Raw genomic sequence first — 19,851 nt, forward strand, 5'->3', positions numbered from 1 at the left:
GGGGCTGTGGAACAGAAAAGTTTGGGAATCCCTGGGCTATAATACAATAATATTATGACACTGACATTGTTAGAGTCAGACTACATGTTAACATCCTGCTTTTGCTTTTTTGTTCTTTAACAGGTACACATGCTTATTTTTTTGGAGGGGGGTGTATTTATGAGATGGCATTTGAATGCGTCAGGTGTATCTGTTTATCAGGGGTTCTTTGAACATGACTTTTTCTTTACATTGTCTTGTGTGAGAGGAGCCCGTGTTGAGTGATGCCCTTCCAAAATAAAACTCTTGTCTTATTCCTATAAAATTGGGAAAAACTTTGCCATGGTAACCAGTTTGAACACTTTCACTGCTTTTATGAATTAGTCCAGGAAACACCAGTTGTTCTGACTGTCTCAGTGCATTCAGAGAGAGCAGATCATCATTACCAATCAAAGGCAGACAAGCTACAGATACCAACTGTTTTCTAATCTAGAGCTAGAAATAAGAATTGTATACAAAAAAACCAAAAACTTAGAAACAAACATTTCAATTTGTTTTTTGACATGATAATTACGTGAGGGAAAAACAGTCTGTTCTTTTATTGATGAAGTTAAAGCTGATACATTTTGCCTGTTTTGTGAGTGGCAATAAATCAATTACAATATTTTCTAAATGATAGAATAGGACAACAATGACAAAAGCTTTGCTTTAACTTTCCATAAAGACAGACAATACATGTGGCACATCAGGCATTGCATAATTACGATAAATCAAGAACTTTTGAACAAGAGATTGCAGCCAGCTGTTTTTACTTGACTTGCATTTTAATACGCATGTATCAAAAAATACTGTGTCTGCATCGTTAAACAACACAACCTTTTAGTTCAAAATATTGCTTGTGGAGAAAGGCCTTCTTTTTTACTCTTTACTTGTAATCAGTAATATCATACAAAGCTTAAGGGAATTGTGTAAATTGTTCATTGCATATTTTATAAACAAAGTTCATAAGTTAAATTCCTTATTTAAAGTTTTTATTGAAACAGATGATATCTTAGAAACTGAATTGAGGATTTTAAACTGTATCATGATAATTATCTAAAACATTCAATACAAAACTTAGTATTGTCATAACTTTGCTGTCCAAATTGCCCTGTTCTAGCTGCAGATAACTTTCTTACAGATCAGCGAGGCAGCGCTCACTCACATGGACAGATGTGTTACAATTCTGCTTGTTAAGTTTCTTCTCCCAGTCTACAGTTTCATGTCAGTCATGTTTAAAGTATGTTTGCCTGAGAGCAGTCCTGCTTTAGGATCTTCAGGGTGACAATTAAAGAAATACTTTTTCTGAACCAGGGATAGAAAAAAGCATATACGAGTGGGTTCAAACAGGAATTTAAAAACACCATCCAGGACACAATAGCCCAAGATGAAGCATTATTGGAGAGGTCTTGTCCTGCAAGAGACGGGTAGTAATATGGACAGAAAGTCATCAAAAACATGAAGATAATGATACCAAGAGTCCTGGCTGCTTTCTTCTCAGATTTCTTTGCTGTGACTCTAATTGCGCCTACTGTGACAGCTGCAACGTGAGACTGCATGGCCCGTGCCTGCAAAATTGCCTCCACAAACACTCTCATGTACAGAATGACAATAACCGAGCAAGGCACAATAAAAGTGAACACAAGGTCGATGGTTCCAGAGATGTAGCTGATGACCATCAGACACTCCCCATAGCATGAGTGGTATCTGTCCGGCTGCCTAAGGTGGTCCTTTAGGAGGAAGCTGTTATGAAGAAGAGAGCAGGCCCAGCACAGGCTCACAGACACTTCAATTCTACTGCGAGTGATTTTTGTGGGGTACTGCAGGGGATAACATATGGCTACGTAGCGATCTATCGATATGAGCACCATGTTCCCCACAGAGGCTGAGGTGAGAGTGAAACCGACAATGTAACACAGAGCGCACATGACATCACCCAGCAGCCAGCAGGGCTCAATGAACCGCATCGCTTCCACCGGCATCACCAGCAGCCCCACCAGGAGGTCTGAGGTGGCCAAGGAGAGCAGCAGCATGTTGGTAGGGGTCTGCAGCTGTCTGAAGTAGGATATGGAGATGATCACCAGCAGGTTCAGAACAACAGTGGACACGGTGATGGAGAAGAACAGTGTGTAGAGTAGGACGGCCTCAGAGCGAGGTCTCGGAAGTCCGCTGCAGGATTGGTTCAGGTACTGAGGATAGCAGAGTTCAACTCTTTCCAGATTGTCCATCTTTCAGGATGGAGCACATGTAAAGCTGCTGATTTCACAAAGCTGTCTGAACCTTACAAACCTCGCTATGTTCTATTCAAGATTGATGATTCACGCTACTGACTTTTATGTCAGCTAAACTGCTTATTCTCTGCTGCATCTATCTGGGAAACTCCTTTAGATTTCTCTGCTCCCTCTCTCTTTGTATTGTTTATTTTTTCATCCCTCCTCCTTTACCTCCTATAACCTTTTTGTCCTTTGCTTAACACCCTCCCTTTCCCACCCTCTGTCATTATCATCATGTTGTATGACGCAATATTTGGTGTTTCTACTAATTTTAACATCTCATGCTTCTCATTCCTATCAAAAAATAAACTGCAGACATAAAGAGTTCACAGCCCCAGATTATAATATCAGGTTTTTCTTATGTAAAATACCATAAATCATTTCAGAACTTGTTCCAACCCTTAATGCAGGGTTCCTTAACACTGGTACTCAGGACGAACTGTCCTGCATGTTTTACACGTTTCTTTACTCCACAACTGAATCAAATGATTGCATGACCTTATCAGCAGCCACCAAGAGCTGCAGAGGCATGTTATTCACCAGTTTATTTAGGTCAGGTATGTGGAGACAGCGGAACATCTAGTGGATTTTATTTGACAGAAAACTGATATGAAATGGGCCTGGAAGGAATGGGAAAGATATGCAGCAAAGTTCCACGGACCAAAGTCTGAGCCTGAGACGACCGCATCAAGGCTCCAAACATGCTAGCTCTGCCCTGCACCATCACTGCGCCTTCACCCTAAAACTTTTTAGAAACAAATTTGGTTCCAGCATTCAGTCTTTGTTGGTGCACCCAGTCATCATCTATCCATTGCCTTCAACTTATCCAAAATCTTGTCACAGCGGCAACCGGTCCAGGAGAAAAAAAACAAGACATCCTTCTCACTAACGACATCGTCCAGCTCATTCTGGAAGAATCTTAGTTGTTCCCAGGCCATACAGGATATATAGTCCCTCCAGCGAGTTCTAGGTCTTGCCCAGGGTCTCCTCCCAGTGAGACAAGCTCAGGGGGTCAACTGACTCCCTGTGATTTTGAGAAGCAGCCACTCTACTTTGGGTCCCTCCCCCTGGATAACAGACCTCCTCATCCTATTTCTAAAGCCCACCAGAAAATTGGCATCCGACCAAAAATCAGATTGTGTGAAGTTGTAGCAATTCAATCTGACTGAAATGAACAACGGCAGGCAGACCGCTTGCAATAAGGGCTGCTAGGTCTCTGTACGACCGGTGTCAGAGTCTTGTCCGCATTGCCGGCAGTAAGTCGGACTCGCTTCCGGTGAGAATTGGACTCCGCCAAGGTTGCCCTTTGTCACCGATTCTGTTCATAACTTTTATGGACAGAATTTCTAGGCGCAGCCAAGGTGTTGAGGGGATCCGTTTTGGTGACCTTAGGATCGCGTCTCTGCTATTCGCAGATGACGTGGTCCTATTGGCTTCATCAGGGCGTGATCTGCAGCTCTCACTAGAGCGGTTCGCAGCCAAGTATAAAGCGGCCGGGATGAAAATCAGTGCCTCCAAATCTGAGACCATGGTCTTCAGCCGGAAAAGGGTAGAGTGCCTTCTCCGGGTTGGGGAGAATGTGCTGCCCCTAGTGGAGGAGTTTAAGTATCTTGGGGTCTTGTTCACAAATTAGGGGAAGATTGAGCGGGAGATCAACAGATTGATTGGTGGATGTCTGCTGTGAAGCGGGCGCTGTACCGATCTGTTGTGGTAAAGAGAGAGCTGAGCCAACAGGCAAAGCTCCCGATTTACGGGTTGATCTACGTTCCTACCCTCATCTATGGTCACGAGCTTTGGGTCGTGACCGAAAGAGCGAGATCCCGGATACAAGCGGCCGAAATGAGTTTTCTCCGTAGTGTGTCTGGGCTCTCCCTTAGAGATAGGGTGAGGAGCTCAGTCATCCAGGAAGGACTCAAAGTAGAGCCGCTGCTCCTCCATGTCGAGAGGAGCCAGTTGAGGTGGCTCGGGCATCTGGTTAGAATGCCTCCTGGACGCCTCCCTGGTGAGGTGTTCTGGGCACGTCCCACCGGGAGGAGACCCAGAGGGAGACCCTGGATACGCTGGAGGGACTATGTTTCTCGGCTGGCCTGGGAACGCCTTGGGATTCCCCTGGAGGAGCTGGCACAAGTGGCCGGGGAGAGGGACGTCTGGGCCTCCCTACTGAAGCTGCTACCCCCGCGACCCGACCCCAGATAAGTGGAAGAAGATGGATGGATGGATGGACTAATTCATTAGATGTCCATCCAGTTGGTGCCAATAGTCTCACAATTAGTAAAATGAAGTGGCGTGGGTGTGTCTGATGTAGGCATAAAACATCTGTGTCTGAAGTTGATGAATGGATTAGACCATTAAATTTAAAAGGGGGTGAATAATTATGCAAACATTTATTTCTTAATATATTTTTTCCATTGACATTAATTCGCAAAAATCTGTTTTTACTTTGGCATTAAAGGAGCTAGAAGTAAGATATTAACAATAATATCAATCCAAATCATTCTCATTGTCACTGGGGATGGAAGTAACATTCTCCATAAATTATCGATCCTCTCCATCCACAATGCATTAGTGCCATTTTTCTCCTTTTAAACCTAGAGGTATGGTGTGAAACTACTTCGGTTCAGAGTATGGCCCACATTTACTTCCTGGTTCCTTAGCCAATCTTGTGAGATTTCCCAGGGTTCCCAACACAGAGCACAGCATTTATAATAACATTTGAGTTTAATCTAACTGAGTTCTCCACCCCCAAAGAGGGTTCCATTATAGTAGATCTTTATCGGACAATGCTGCATCAAACTTTAAAAAGGCTGTCCCCCTCTTAATATCGTCAGTATTGCAGAAATACCCTGCAGATAGCAGCAATGTTGTTTCTTCCAATTCACAAATAGATGTCTTTGTAAACGGTATGACTTCGTCATTGCGTTCTGCATTAGACAATGTAGCTCCCTTGAAAAAGAAGGTGATTATTCACAGGAAGCTGGCTCCTTGGTTTAATTCAGAGCTGCGTTCCTTGAAGCACAATGTTAGGAAATTGGAGAGAAAATGGCGCTCTACACACCAAGAGGAATCCTACCTAATCTGGAGGGACAGTCTATTGTTGTATAACAAGACCCTTCGCAGAGTTAGAGCAGCATATTTTTCATCATTGATTGAGGAGAATAAGAATAATCCTAGATTTCTCTTCAGTACATTTGCCAAACTTACACAGAGTCATAGCTCTGTTGATCCATCCATTCCCTTAGCTCTTAGCAGTAATGATTTTATGGGATTCTTTATAAATAAAATTGATTCCACTAAAAATAAAATAATTGGCATCCTCCCAAACATGATTACCTCGTCCTCAGTAAGTGAGGCAGCATTGGAGGAATCTTTAGAACCTGCGCAGTGTCTGAACTGTTTAAAAGCAGTAGAGCTTTCTGAGCTATCTAAAATTTTAGCTTCATCTAAACCTTCTACCTGTATGTTAGACCCAATCCCAACCAAGTTGTTTAAGGAGGTATTCCCTCTGATCAGTGGTCCTATTTTAGACATGATTAATCTATACTTGGTAAATGGATATGTACCACAGGCTTTTAAAGTAGCTCTTATTAAACCTTTACTTAAGAAACCATCTCTTGATCAAGATGAGTTAGTAAATTACAGACCTATATCTAATCTTCTTTTCTTATCTAAAATTCTTGAGAAAGTAGTTGCTAATCAACTATGTGAACATTTACAAAGTAATGACCTACTTGAGGAGTTTCAGTCAGGCTTTAGAGCTCATCATAGCACTGAAACAGCTCTGATGAAGGTCACTAATGACATTCTCATGGCCTCAGATAATGGACTTGTGTCTATACTTGTCCTGTTAGATCTCAGTGCTGCATTTGATACAGTTGATCACAATATTCTCCTACAAAGACTTCAACATACTGTAGGGATTAAGAGAAAAGCATTAGGCTGGTTTAAATCTTATCTGTCGGACAGATTCCAGTTTGTTCATGTTAATAATAAATCTTCCTCAAACTCTAGGGTCACTTGTGGAGTACCACAGGGTTCAGTCCTTGGACCAATTCTATTTACTATATTGTTGGATTTATTATAGTTATTCTACTTTTAATCTATATTCTAGTTATATTATGTTTCACTTATAACAACTAAATCACTATGCAATCTTATATTTTACTAATAACATTCTTGACCATTTACAATATTATATTATACTTATTACTGAAGTGTTATTTCTCCTTATATCAGAACACAAGCATGCGAGCAGTTGCAGGTTGCACCCAATTGTATCTTGCAGCTGCCTGTGGAAGATAAAGAAGTTACTCCCATAACAATGAATGCTGTTGTTGTGTATTGGTTCCCTGCCTAATGGATTTCAACTGGTTTGTTCCCCTTCCCTCAGCAGTTGAAATCCTGTGTAACTAGGGCGTTCCAATTTTCAATAAAAAGCCTGGCGAGCGGAGACTGCTTCAGAGTGGTTTGGAGGATTGTAAACTGAACAGTCTCCGAGCACTCTCCTTGCAAGATCAATTTAACTGATTCTCTGTGTCTTCTTTGTGCAGGTTGCTGAATAAGATGTTTGGTGTTTAAACCTAACATTAAATGGTCCTTCGAGCCGGATTTCAACATACCTAACGATCCCAGCAGGTAAAGTGAGGTCCCAGCAAGTCTGTGGCCACAGCACTAAGACCCTTTCCGGGACTGGTCCCTCCTTTACGGGCTGGGATCCGAAGGTTGAAGAATTCCAGAGACACAGAGAATTGTGAGTAGAATTTCGTTAAAGAGGAATGAGTGAACATTTCAGATAAAAAACAGTTAAAGTCCGCAGGAGGACAGACTCCTCTAGTTTAAACTAACTAGTTAAATTCTGTGAAGGACGGCGGCGTCCTCTGTTTTCTGAGAAACAAGATAAAACCCTGACAATCCTAGGCACTATCAGGTAGCAGATAAAAAACAGTTAAAGTCCGCAGGAGGACAGACTCCTCTAGTTTAAACAAACTAGTTAAATTCTGTGAAGGACGGCGGCGTCCTCTGTTTTAAAAAAATAGGAAATCTAAACAGTTAAAGTCCGCAGGAGGACAGACTCCTCTAGTTTAAACAAACTAGTTAAATTCTGTGAAGGACGGCGGAGTCCTCTGTTTTAAAAAAAAAAAAAATAGGAAATCTAAACAGTTAAAGTCCGCAGGAGGACAGACTCCTCTAGTTTAAACTAACTAGTTAAATTCTGTGAAGGACGGCGGCGTCCTCTGTGTTAGATTAAAAGTAAGAGCTCAAAAGTGTGACTGTGTGTGTGTGAGGAAATACAAATACCACTAGGTATTTTATTTCATACCAAAACAGGCAAGAACAAATATGACGAGCTTTTGTGGATGCATGTAGGCAAGAAAACTCCACCTTGAAGGTTGAAGTGAGTTTTACCACAAACAGTTATTGATCGTCATCTTGTCTAAATAAACCCAGTGTTAGAACACAGCAGGTGTTGCAACCCACTGGGTCCAAACATTCACCAAAATGGGAAAGGGACAAAGTGAACAAAAATGCGAGCTACTCAAGAACTTACATGTAAAGATTGGAAAGTTGTTGAGAAAAAGGATAAAGCAGCAATTGTGCCCTTATGTTATTAGATAAAAAAAAGTTACAACTTCAATGGCAAACTATCCACTTCTGGCATAAACGAACTACAGGAAAAATTTAAATTAAAATGCAAAAACAAGGAGAAGCAAATGGCAAAAGAAGGTCTTGCCCAGACCCAAGTCTGGATAAAAACAGCAGGACCCACTCTGATCAAATTTAACATTTAGCTACATGGGTAAAATAATACAATTCAGGTTTAAGAGGTGACTTAACAAACAGAAAATAGCTAAAATTCCAGAAGGCTATCATTAATAAATCGGGAAATTTAAAGGGGAAATACAGAGCAACACTCTGGGAGTTTTTTTAGAACAAGGAGGTTTCGTATAAAAAAAAAAAAAAAAAAAAGAGAGAGACGTCTCGCAGAACACTACGCGCAAGCTGTCTGTCTGTCTTGTACAACATATTGTGTCTGTGGAAATGAGATCATTTTGTTTGAGTGAGTGGGGGAGAGACTGCTTGGATCCGCGGAGATTGATGTCTGTGCGCAAATGGGTTTTTGTGTATAAGTCTGTGTGTGTAGATTTGTGCGTATGACAGAGCTGAGAATAGCAACTGAAGCGTAAGAGAATTACGATGCATTTGATTGAAACTGGGGATAAAGGTTTTGTTTTTGTGTTATTTGGGTGCCTAATTATGGAGTACAGTTAACCAGAGCCGTGGGGAAAGTATTCAGTTACACTATTAATGCACGAAGCTTGTATTTGACAATGGATTCATGACAGCTGTAAAAATAATAGAGTAGGGTCTTTTTATATTGTAATGTTATAACTTTATTAACTTGGCAAACAGCATGTGGGGAGATTATAGGGGAGAAGTGGAGCTGGATGGTTTATGTGTAGGGGAGACTTTTTACACTGATCTGAGGCGAACCTCGGGGGGACAGTTTGACCTAAAGCAGGACAATAGATATGATAAACAAAACTGACCATGATGTAAACATCTGAATGTGTTGGACGAAGAATTAACGGTTCCTGGTGACACCCCCAGGAACAACACATTATTAGAAACACCCACCAACCATGCGCGTCATCTGTTACTACACCAACAGCCCCAACATCGCTGAAAACAGCCGAGGATTGGTCGCTGATAGTTGGTATGTCCCGCCTGCTGCTCAGGGCGCAGCCCTCCCCTCTAGAGGCAGACTTGCTGTCTCTGCATTGACAAACTTAGGGACCGCTCAGGAATATGTGTTTGAGAAAGGGAGTAAATAATAAATGAATAATAAAACTTATATCTGTGTTTAGGAGTTAAAAAATATTTCAGCATGAAATATTTATTTATTCACTCATTTGTTTATAAATTGTGTAAACATCAGGGCGTTATGATTTGTGATTTAGCTCATTATTGGCTATAGTTCATCATTTTATGGCACCAGAATGTTGTCATTCCAATTCTGAAAAGTACCTAAAAAGAAAAATAGTTTTTGTTTAAGCATAATTTTAACTAGTGTGGTTTATTGCAAAAGTGCATATTAAAATTCCCAAATGAGCTTTTATACTTTCAGAAATAAAAAGATAGAATACGAGATTAATTGAAATTAAAATTTTAATAGTTTGAAAGCCCTAGTTTAAATATAATACACTAGACTTAAATCTGGTTGATCTAAGGAAAGCAGGAATTAGCTCACTAACAACTTCTGCTAATTGTAGGTCTAGGAATCACCAGTTAGCAGAAACAAAAGTTAAAAGTTAAAATGGAACTTAAAGCTGTTTGGTAAAAGTACAACCCGGTTGATTAGATAGATTTTATCAGCCCTACGTCTAGTCATGTATCAGTTTTACAGTTATCCTCAGATGGAGTTGCTGATGTTTAAGAATTTATGAAGAATGTTACTGGTTTAAATTGTTTTACCACAGAAGTTAAACTTTGCAGAGCGACAGAAATAAACAAGAACAAAAAAGGATTTGGAAAAATTAAAGGGCAGATCCCAAAGTATTTCTTTAATGTAAACACATTCTCTAAATTAGATAATTTGATGGCGAGCATCATGACTGTCAAGCTTTAGCCGAACAGACAGCCAAAAGCAGGGCTGATCTGAAGGACGTTCCCCTGACTGAGGGAGAAACATTGTTTGTAGATGGCTCATCCAAAAAGGATGACAAAGGCAAAACAAGAACTGGCTACTCTGTAGTCACCGCTGACACAGTACTAAAAAGCTTTTTCTTTGCTACAGCACTACTCTGCCCAAGCTGCAGAATTAGTGGCCTTGACTGAGGCCTGTAAACTCATGAAAGGAAAAAAAGTAACCATTTACACTGACAGCCTGTATGCCTTTGCAACCACACACACATTTGCCCAACATTGGAAAAATAGAGGCATGATAACATCGACTTGCAGACGAAACTGCCAAAACAGCTGCAATGACAGACACTTTCGTGTGCACACTTTCTACGGACCCTGAGCCTTTAACTCATGATGTTTTAAGGGAAATGCAAAACCAGGCTCCACAACAAGAAATAAAACTGTGGCAGCGCAATGGTGCTGTACGGACAGATGGCTTGTACACCTGACCAGCAAATAAACCCATTCTGCCTAAAAATCTCTATAAATGGGCAGCAATTTTGAGTCATGGGAAGTCCCATGTCTCAACACGAGGGATGGTGGGGCTAATAAACAAAGTATACACCACCTATGGGTTTAATTCTTATTCAAATAATTTTTGTAGATCATGTCTGATATGTGCAAAACACAATGCTCAGGGGAACCTGAGACCAAAAAGAGGTCAGTTTCCAAAACCTGATTATCCGTTTCAACATCTACACATGGACTTTATTGAATTAAGTCCTAGTGAAGGGAAAAAATTTTGTCTGGTAATAGTTGATTCATTTTCCAAATGGATAGAACTATTTCCCACAAAACATCCAGATGCGTTAACAGTGGCAAAAGCTTTATGTAAAGACATTATCCCTCGCTATGGGATACCAGAAAAAATCTACAGTGATAATGGATCACATTTTGTGAACCAAATCATTGTTAAAATAGGCCAAGCCTTTCATATAGACTTAAAAAACCATTGTTCATATCATCCTCAGAGTGCGGGCTTAGTTGAGAGAACTAACGGAACAATAAAGAACAGACTAAGAAAGTGCATGGAAGAAACAGAAAGGCCGTGGACTCAGTGCCTAGACCTTGTTAAACTGCACATAAACATTACTAGCACAAATGGCCTGACACCCTATGAAGTGGTGTTTGGTAAACCATATAGACTGCCCTATTTTGAGAACAAATGGGAAACTGACGATGAAAGCACTCTAGCAGACTATATGAGAAAAATGCTGGAAAAACAGAAACAAGTGACAGAACAAACTGACAGTGTTACAACTTCTGTGTCTCCACAAGAAAACCAGTTAGTTGAACCAGGGGACTGGGTTCTGATAAAAAGCATAAAGATGAAACATTGGCATGCACCTAAGTGGGAAGGACCTTTCCAGGTTTTGCTGACCACTGGAACTGCTGTAAAGATTGCAGAGCGGAGCACATGGATTCACTTAACACATTGCAAAAGAATCATTAAACATAACTTAAGTCACAATTTCCATTATTGCATTCAATTTGACTGTATTAGTCTGCCTCCTAGTGATCGCTTTGTGGTATCTGTTGTAGTATTGTAATTCTTCAACGACCCTCAGAGTAAGTCCGTTGTACAAAGGGGGTTGTATTTCTAGTATACAATCGTCTCAAATCGGTGAAGATTGTCCACACCTCTGCCGAGGGGTCTTTAGGAAGGATTTCAATCTGCAAACAGAATGCTAACTGAAAAAGGGAAAAGACTTGTGTGGTTGGGGATAGCCATCCTAACCGTGGCAGCAGTAGTTATATGGCTATGGGAAGCTCAAATTCCTCATGGAACTAAAAGAGCCAGAGAACCAAGAAGAGTGGGCCACTACAATCCTAAACCTTCCCAAATTATGAAACTATTACAAAATCCATGTAAAGCGTCGAAAGATGACAAAAGAACTGAAGAGCTATATTTTTGTTATCAGAATAATAAGATCCGGACTGTGATTAGTTTTAATAAAGACCAATTCAAGATAGGAGGTTACAAAGCTTCTGATTAGAAAGGTTACAAATGGTATTTAGATGGCACAGGAATGAAACAGACAGGGCACAATTGGGAAAATGTGTTTGAGACAACAGATCATACGTGGAGACAAAACACATATGGTACGAGTAACATTGCCAGACAGTGGAAAGGAAAGGTGAAACTAACTGATGCCATTAATACTATTTTCCAGACGATAAATACCACCCATAAACCTTTTGGAAAACCAGCCAGTTTCAGAAAATTTAAAGATCCTCCCTGTCATGGTTTAGCCCTGTGTATTTGGCGCCCTCACCAGACAGATCCGTGCATTACCTTGTTTTTCTGCCCAAACCTGACAACAATAATGATGCCTGAAGTTACTTTAGGACAAAAAACTGTCTCTCCAATAACTCCACACATATATGTAGATCCTACTGCAGATGATTGGTTCAAAATTACCACAGGAATGTCCGGAAAAAGTAATAATTGGCTTTTAATGGTGGAACAAGCTGCTCATACTGTATCCACAGGTTGTTTAGTTTGTATGGGTCCCAGACCCTTGCTACAGGTTGTACCAGCAACAATGACTCCTGAATGTCTGACTGAAATAATGAATAACACAGTGCCTTCTGGAAACTGTACATTCTGGGACACTATTTACCCTCTAACTACTGAAGATAAAGGAAAACCGCTGTTTTCAAAACATGTGGCTCCAGGTAACTTCACATGTGTAAATAGAACTGGATCAGGCAAAAAATTAGGAAAGTTAAATGAGACCCAGTGTACAGAAATACTTTCAGTAAACATAACTTTCAAACCTGTAGCACGTAGTGACATCTGGTGGTGGTGTGGTGATAATAGATTGTTTGACAAACTCCCTTATAACACCATTGGCCTTTGTGCATCTGTGACATTGATTTTGCCAGTTTCTATAACTCCACTTACAGTACGGGAATTATTGACCGCGGTGAAAAGTGTTTTTCCACACACTTGGCAAAAAAGAAACAAGAGAGCAGTACAAGGTTGGAGTGAGGACGATCCAACTTATATTGATAGCATAGGAGTTCCCCGCGGAGTTCCAGATGAGTACAAAATCGTAAATCAGATTGCAGCAGGATTTGAATCTTTTATTTGTTGGTGGTGCACTATAAATAAAAACGTAGACAGAATCAACTACATCCATTATAACGTTCAGAGATTAGGTAATAAAACAGAACAAGTTTTTGCAGCCATCCATGAACAACTGTCAGCTACCTCTATAATGGCTTTCCAGAACAGAATTGCTGTTGATATGCTCCTAGCAGAAAAAGGAGGTGTCTGTACAGTGTTGTACCTTTATTCCAAATAATACTGCGGCAGATGGCAGCTTGACAAAGGCCCTAGAAGGCCTCCGTTCCTTAAACAGCAAAATGAAAGACCATTCTGGAGTTGATACATCTATGTGGGATGGCTTTGGAGAAGTGTTTGGAAAATACAAACAGCTAGTGGTATCAATTTTAATGTCTATTGCTGTGTTTGCAGCTATTCTGACCTTATGTGGATGTTGTTGTATTCAGTGTATAAGAACATTGTGCACTAGAGTGATAACAACAGCCATACAGCCCGTAAAAGAGGAAATGTATGCGCTGCTTGCAACTAAAAAATCACCAGCTGATTCTGAAAATGAAGACGAAGAGACATCTCTTAATTTTCCAGACCTGTATCCTGATCCCGACGACTGTGACGACCTCTGGGTGTAACCTTTAAGTTGTGAATGAATTTATGGTTGAAAATCTGACAAGAAGAGACCAATAAAGGATGAAACATAGCTTAAAGTGAATAAACAGGAGGGTAATGTTGGATTTATTATAGTTATTCTACTTTTAATCTATATTCTAGTTATATTATGTTTCACTTATAACAACTAAATCACTATGCAATCTTATATTTTACTAATAACATTCTTGACCATTTACAATATTATATTATACTTATTACTGAAGTGTTATTTCTCCTTATATCAGAACACAAGCATGCGAGCAGTTGCAGGTTGCACCCAATTGTATCTTGCAGCTGCCTGTGGAAGATAAAGAAGTTACTCCCATAACAATGAATGCTGTTGTTGTGTATTGGTTCCCTGCCTAATGGATTTCAACTGGTTTGTTCCCCTTCCCTCAGCAGTTGAAATCCTGTGTAACTAGGGCGTTCCAATTTTCAATAAAAAGCCTGGCGAGCGGAGACTGCTTCAGAGTGGTTTGGAGGATTGTAAACTGAACAGTCTCCGAGCACTCTCCTTGCAAGATCAATTTAACTGATTCTCTGTGTCTTCTTTGTGCAGGTTGCTGAATAAGATGTTTGGTGTTTAAACCTAACATATATATATGCTTCCGATTGGCAAAATTATCAGACAGCATGGGATTAATTTCCACTGTTATGCTGATGACACTCAACTATATTTATCCATAAATCCTGATGAATCCAATCAGTTACTTCGACTGCAGTCATGTCTTGATGACATCAAAAGCTGGATGACTTTAAATTTCCTGCATTTAAATATTGACAAGACAGAAGTTGTAATCTTTGGGCCAGAGTCTTCAAAAAATAAAGTTCTTAATCAATCACTTAATCTGGATGGCATTAACTTGGCCTCTGGTAATAAAGTTAAAAATCTTGGTGTTGTTTTCGACTAAGACATGTCATTTAAATCCCATATTAAACAGGTTTCCAGAGTTTCCTTTTTTCACCTCCGGAATATTGTCAAAATTAGAAACATTCTGTCCAGGGGTGATGCTGAAAAACTAGTCCATGCATTTGTTACTTCAAGGCTGGACTATTGTAATTCTTTACTATCAGGAAGTCCACAAAATGCAGTTCAAAGCCTTCAGCTGATCCAAAATGCTGCAGCAAGAGTTCTGATGAAAATCAACAAGAGGGATCATATTTCTCCAATTTTAGCTTCCCTTCATTGGCTTCCTGTTAAATCAAGAATATAATTTAAAATTCTCCTTCTAACGTATAAAGCCCTTAATAATCAAGCTCCATCATATTTCAGAGCTCTGATTACCCCGTATATTCCTAACAGAGCACTTCGCTCTCAGACTGCAGGTCAGCTGGTGGTTCCTAGAGTCTCTAAAAGTAGAATGGGAGGCAGATCCTTCAGCTATCAGGCTCCTCTCCTGTGGAACCAACTCCCAGTTTTGGTCCGTGAGGCAGACACCCTATCTATTTTCAAGACTAATCTTAAAACTTTCCTTTTTGACAAAGCTTATAGTTAGAGTGTCTCATGTTACCCTGAGCTACCTCTGTAGTTGTGCTGTGATAGGCATACGCTACTGGAGGACATCAGGGTCTAATTTTCTCACTCTACTGATTTCTACTGTTCTTCAGTCTACTGTTCTCCAGTTTTGCATTGTATTACATTGAAATGACTGTCGTCATTTCAGCTTTTAACTTTTTGCTCTCTCTCTTTTTCTTAATAGTAGGCACACCTGGTCTGACGTTCTGTTAAACTGTGACATCATCCAGAGAAGACGGCTCACCCGTTACTACCATATAATGTAGAACAGATTACTGGATCAATGTGTGCTTCTGTGCTTTTTTGTCTGTCTTGTTGTGTCTCTGCTCTGTCTACTGTAACCCCCAGTCGGTCGAGGCAGATGACCGTTCATACTGAGCCCGGTTCTGCTGAAGGTTTTTCCTTCCCGCTAATGGGTGGTTTTTCTTTCCACTGTCGCTTCATGCTTGCTCAGTATGAATGATTGCTGCAAAGCCATGAACAATGCAGACGACTCTTCCTGTAGCTCTACGCTACTTCAGGAGTGAATGCTGCTTGTCGGGACTTTGAAGCAATCAACTGGTTCCCTTATATAGGACATTTTTGACCAATCTGTATAATCTGACTGATTTTGACTTTGTAAAGTGCCTCGAGATGACATGTTTCATGAATTGGCGCTATATAAATAAAATTTAATTAAATTTAATTGAATTTGATGTTGACAAAAGAGCAGCAGCTTGCTAACATAGAAGCCAGTGAGACAAGCAGACCAGACCAGAAATAAAACAGAATACAAAATCATATGTCTCTCCTGTGTAAGTAAAAACTTCAGCAGAGTTTCACAGCTGCAGAACCGTTGGGTAAATGGCAGGTGTCCATGAAAGGTAGTGTGTATGTGTTGTTCTGATTTTAACCACTTGGTGTCATTACTAATTACTGTTCCTTTAAAGATTTTTTTTCCAATATAGTTTTGTGTGATAAAAAGCCAAATTTTATTGTCCATGATAGATTTATGGAAGCAATAAAAGGGTAAAACATCCAATGGGGTGAATACTTATGATAGGTACTGCATATTATGGTTTATCCAGAAACCCTGGGACGGAACCTGAAACATAATGCCTAATTTGTAGGTACCTCAAAAAACATTAGAAATAAGAAGAATATATGTAGAAGATAGTTGGCCAAATAAGGGGAATATGTTTTCAACTTAACAAATAATTAAAATACCTAAGGCCCTTTTTAAACCACATATTGAAAATAGTGGTATTTTGACATTTTACATTTGTCAAGTGTTCATCAGAGTTACTCTGATAGTCATTTGGAAAAAGGTTGCATCAGTTGTTGTTGTTGTGAAAGTGTATTCATTAACACCTCAGATAACTGCTCACCTGTGGTTTGATGTGTTAGTAGGGATAATTGCAAGCCTGTATCCCTCAGGTACATCAAGCAACAACTTCATGCTTTGTTTTCTAGTGGTTTTGTATCATCTGATCTGCTGCCTTTTCTGTGTGCTTATTAACAAACAACCTAACAAGTGTCAAACGTTTTAAATTATATACATTTCTGAAAATAATGTTGAATATGTTTATTAAAATAATCGGTGTCGTAAACTTTTAGCTCAATTGTTGGAAATGTTTAAGAGGCTCATCACGGGCATCATCATAATGACAGTGAAACATTTTATTTATAAAATAGTTCATTTTCCAAAAGGTTTCAATGTGTTAAGTGATAAAACAATAAAACATGACAAAATGAAAAATGCACTAAACTGAAAGCTCATGGATCAGTGGGAAATGTTTGTTAAAGACTTTCAGGCTTTTTTAAAAGCTGCAAGTGTCTGTGGAGGTTTAATGGCCAGGGCCACCCATTGTCCAAAATTTAGTGCGAGTAAGTTGTCGTAAATTGAGGGAGTGGATGGATCAGCAAGGTGGAGAGTTGGAATGATGTATTCCACTTTGCAAACTTTCATGGCGATTCATGATGAGGCAGTGTAAGGCTAACAAGTGGCATGCACCAATAATGCCCTACTTTATCAAAAACCAGTTGATAATGCAGGAACGGTCCACTTGATTCAGTTCTTATTCCAAACAACTATGTTGATTAAAAGTAATCAGTGCTTATTTCAAACTTACCATTGTCCCAACAAATGTGGTTCAACATCACGTTAAAAAGAAATTGCCCCGTAAACTTAATAACTGATTGTAAACACTGGCACTGAGGCCCTGTTTACATCTCAATGATCTATTGGAAAAGGGATTTTTATTTATTTATGTTATTATCACATTACCATGACAACAGTAGACACATGGAAATGGTGTAGTTCACTTGCCACACCATTAATTGGTGCTTTGTTCTTTGAAACTCAAAATATGCATGCCTACAAAAACTTGCTGCCCCAGCTGATAAACGCTTGAGATGGCAGAGAATGAAGTTTTCTTATGGACACCGGATGAGGTTCAACGGTTGCTTAAAGCAGCATTGTGCATGTTTCGACCCACGTGGTAGCTAAATTTGAGGTATATTTCTCAGGTCAATACACAGCACTTGGCATGTATTGATGCTCCATGTGGGCTGCCCCTCTCTAAAACTCGCCAATGTAACTTGGGAGGGTCAGATCCATCGCTGAATGGATCATATGACCAAGAGCGCCGCTGTAGACCACATCACCCATTCCAGGTTACAGCAGTTTGAGCTCAGACTGCCGTAACAACAAAACAAAACAGACATGACAATTACTTTATCAGACATATTTTTGGTTCTCTTGATGAAGGATTTCAACTTGAGGGGTGAATGTGGCCTCGTCTTTACAAGTAACTCTATGACTTCTCATTCTGCTGGTCGGAAGTAGTCTGCTATCAGATTCCAAAACTTTGGTGCTGTGTTACCAGAGGCCTTCAGGGGCGCTAAACTTGGAAGTTACCTGTCTAGCACCCGTAGTAGCTAAACGTTACATGGCGCTGCTTTGAGGGGAATTTTAATCATAAAACCACCAAAAGTGGATATATACACTGCAAAAAAGGAATATCTATACAAGTGTAATAAACTTGAATTCAGCATTTTGGTCTTATTACACTTTTTTTAATGTATTTTCTTAGTAGGACTGAATATTGTTAAGATTATTTGACTTGTTTTAAGAAAATTCATCTTTTTCATCCTACCTAGATAATACAACTAATTCTGAGCAGCTTTTTTCTTAAAATAGCACACATTACGGACTGAGTCGCGTTAACATTTAGACTGTGAGTACATTTTTACTTGTTTCAAGACAATAAGACAATCCATATTAACCTGTTTTAAGAACTGACCCCATCATTAAGATATTCCAGCTAATCAACTGTGATTAGGTAAGAATGTACCGGTCAGCCTGTATCTTTGTGTTTTAAGAAAAAAACATTATAATAATCCCCTTTTTTGTAATATAATACCAAGGTTCTTGAGGAGCTGAGACGAATAGTGGCGAAGGACAACTTGCATAATGTGAAAGAGCTGAAGGAACGCGGGGCAAACTACAGAACCAAACTCTCCTTTTATGGTGTCTATAAGAAGGTCCTGAAGCCAAGGTGGGACTTCCTAGTGGTAAGGTTTTGCAATCCTTCTGAAATTACAATTGCAAATTGTACTACTTGTTGTTTCATTGAGTAGCTCCAATTTATCTGTCTCTAAGTAACCTCTCTCTGTCTCTCTCTCTCTGTCTCTCTCTGTCTCTCTCTGTCTCTCTCTGTCTCTCTCTCTCTGTGTAGATGAGCAAGCCATTGACCTGATCATCTCCCTGCCAGATATGTTTCCTTCTGGTTACCCCGCACCAAAGAAGATGTCATCTCCATCAGAGCCGCTCATTCATGTTCTGCAGGTGAACCAACTTAATTCCATAACCTTATGCAAGATAAAATATTTATGTAGCCTATGTATCCATCCTTATTACCATTTAACATTTGGCAGGTTTGAGCCTCACTCTGACTACACCATTAACGTGTCCTTGAGCATAAGTTGTATCTTGCTTTATCTTTAGCTTTATCTTTGGGCAGCCATGGTGTAATGGTTAGGGCGTTGGACGGTAGATCAGTTGCCTGTTCAATCCCCACCCTTACTAATCTCTTCCTCTGTCCATGGCTGATGTGCCCTTGAGCAAGGCTCCAGGGACTGTAACCAATACCCTGTAAATAGGCCTAACTAAGTCGTACTGTAACTGCAAGTTGGATAAAAAAAGCGTCAGCTAAATGTAATGTAATCTTGTGTTGATGTTCAGCCCACAGAGGCCCCAGATGTCTATCTGAGAAGACGGCCACTAGCCACACCGTTCAACCTGGTAAGAGGAGGACTGCTTCCTCTGTGCCGGAAATGCCCCTGTTGTGTCCTTTGGTAGGAGCAGTCCTGCTGAGTCGGTCCTGTACGTCATGGCGTACTACTACACATTTCACATGACATATCCAAAATGTGTGTCATCGGTTCTGTTATTCCTTCAGACTGAGGTCTTGGGTGATGCGATTCATGAGAAAGACCAAACAGCAGCTTTTAAACGTGCCAAACCTGACTGGCAGACCTTTCTTAGGTAGTGTGTATGAGAGATGAATGCTCAAGTTCATTGTTTGAATAGTTAAGGGCAACAGGTGTGTGTGTTCAGGCCCTGTCTCGATGCTGCAACATCATCTCTTCATTGTTAGGCC

General features: G+C 40.1%; 1 protein-coding gene and 1 long non-coding RNA gene across 2 annotated transcripts; one reads left to right on the forward strand and one right to left on the reverse strand.

Annotated features, from left to right (window-relative positions):
* Positions 1-1,228: 1,228 nt before the first annotated feature.
* On the reverse strand, positions 1,229-2,292 carry LOC118561853 (trace amine-associated receptor 13c-like). The gene has a single exon (XM_036134116.1). It carries the CDS (start codon positions 2,244-2,246, stop codon positions 1,254-1,256), a length of 993 nt encoding a protein of 330 aa, XP_035990009.1. The 5' UTR covers positions 2,247-2,292; the 3' UTR covers positions 1,229-1,253.
* Positions 2,293-18,395: 16,103 nt separating this feature from the next.
* Positions 18,396-19,851, forward strand: LOC110368786. The gene is made up of 3 exons (XR_002428402.2): positions 18,396-18,763; positions 18,928-19,037; positions 19,434-19,851. It is a non-coding gene; the product is annotated as an uncharacterized LOC110368786 (long non-coding RNA).

Source organism: Fundulus heteroclitus, unplaced genomic scaffold (genome assembly GCF_011125445.2).
Source record: "Fundulus heteroclitus isolate FHET01 unplaced genomic scaffold, MU-UCD_Fhet_4.1 scaffold_74, whole genome shotgun sequence".
In the NCBI taxonomy this organism is placed as follows: domain Eukaryota; kingdom Metazoa; phylum Chordata; class Actinopteri; order Cyprinodontiformes; family Fundulidae; genus Fundulus; species Fundulus heteroclitus.